The 1,763-nt window shown below is 65.1% G+C and overlaps 1 protein-coding gene across 1 annotated transcript; it reads left to right on the top strand.

Moving 5' to 3' along the window:
- Window positions 1–4: 4 nt before the first annotated feature.
- Window positions 5–186, top strand: VWA1 (von Willebrand factor A domain containing 1; the record flags this gene model as incomplete). The annotated part of the gene is made up of 1 exon (XM_014543773.1): window positions 5–186. A coding segment is annotated over one exon (141 nt), but the record flags the coding sequence as incomplete, so codon positions are not given.
- Window positions 187–1,763: the final 1,577 nt, after the last annotated feature.

Here is a 1,763-nt window from a genome sequence, read left to right as displayed (position 1 = left end):
ACCCCGTGGGGCCCCCCATGCAGGAGCTGAAGGACCTGGGCGTCACCGTCTTCATTGTCAGCACCGGCCGGGGCAACCGCCTGGAGCTGTCGGCCGCTGCCTCGGCCCCTGCGGAGAAGCACCTGCACTTCGTGGACGTGGATGACCTGCCCATCATTGCCCGGGAGCTGAGGGGCTCCATCCTCGGTAGGTGGGCGGGCGGAGGCGGGGCTGGGGGTGGCCGGAGCCCGGCCAGAGAGCTGGGGTGGGATTTTAAAATATATACATTTTTAAAATTGATTTCAGAGAGGAAGGGAGAGAGAGGGAGAGGGAGAGAGAAACATCAATGTTGAGAGAGAATCATTGATCCACGGATCAGCTGCCTCCTGCGTGCTCCCCACTGGGGACTGAGCCTACCACCCAGGCAGGTGTCCTGACCAGGAATCAAACCGTGACCTCCTGGTTCCTAGGTCGGCAACCAACCACTGAGCCCCGCTCTATGGGCCGGGGTGGGATTTAAGAGGAATCTGCCTGGAGCAGGGGCCAGGGATGCAGGGCAAATGTCCCCAGGGGTTCATCGGGGAGGTGCCCCCTACCTGGGCCGTGGAGGGATGAGAGCAGGCCTGTGTGAACATCTCCACGTGGGGCTCTCTGAGGGGCCCAGCACCTTGGAGGAGGCTCCAGAGAGTGGGGGGCCCGGTGTGGACCCAGGGGCTGCGCTGGTGGGGTGTGGCTGAGTGGAGAGGAAGAGAACGGGACTGCCAAGCCTGAGGACTCTGTAGGGGCCGCAGGTACCCCTGTACCTGTGCCAGGGCCCACCTGGAGCTGGGAGCCAGGTCAGGAGCGGCCGGACCGCCTCCTTTGGGCTCTGCTTGACCCCAGTGCCCCCCGGGGTGAGGACAGCTGGAGGGTTTCAGCAGGTTCATTAGCAGCTCCTTCTCCTGGACCCCTGATCCGGCCAAACCGCAGAGGGGGCGGGGCTGGAAATGAAGGGCCTGGTCGCTGGCTCGGCCTGCTCCGTAGCCACTGAAAAATGCCACTAACCCCAGGGTTCTGCCCAAGTCTCCGCCTGTGGGTTAATCATCCACCCGAAGCCAGAGGAGGTTGGCCTGTGGGTTGCAGGGGGACCGGGTGCCTCCGAGCCTCTCCTTCCGGGGACACCTGGCCCTTGGTTGCCCAGGTCAACCACTCCACTGGCTGAGCCTGAGGCTGCAGGGCAGCCAGGAGTGTGGGGTGTGGGGGCTCCTGGGATGGGAGTGGGTCTCCGTGTGGGGGACGGGCAGGGGAGTGAGTGCCAGGCTGGCAGTAAGGCCCCAGCATCAGAGGAGGAAGCAACAGGATCAGGATCGTGACAGGCTTAACCCTGCCCAGACACGCATCCGCCATCTCCGCCAGCTCCGGCCCAGATGGCTCAGCAGTAACGCTCCGGCTCCGGCTCCGGCTCCGTGGGGGATCCCACTCTGGGGTGACATTCCTCTGGGGGCCTGAGGCAGGCAGCCTGCCCAACCCCTGTCCGACTGCTCTTGTTGTCACACCCTCAGCACCCCTCGGGGTGTCCCCTGGTGGCCCCCCATCTCCGGGCTGCACCATGGGCCCCTTTGCCTTGACTACCCAGAACTAAACTGACCCCAGGCCCTGGGTCTCTCTGGCTGGGGGGGGTTGGGGGGGGCGGGGGAAGAGCTCTCTGTTCTCAGACACCACCTGGGGCCCTGTCACCTTTCAGGGGCCCTTGTCCAGGCCTAGATAGCTTCCCAGTGGGCTGGGGCCGGGGCTGGGGCTGGGGC

This window comes from Myotis brandtii, unplaced genomic scaffold, assembly GCF_000412655.1.
Source record: "Myotis brandtii unplaced genomic scaffold, ASM41265v1 scaffold334, whole genome shotgun sequence".
NCBI classification, from domain to species: Eukaryota; Metazoa; Chordata; class Mammalia; order Chiroptera; family Vespertilionidae; genus Myotis; species Myotis brandtii.
Note: the sequence above shows the minus strand (reverse complement) of the source record. Positions and strands in the feature narration are given on the sequence as shown.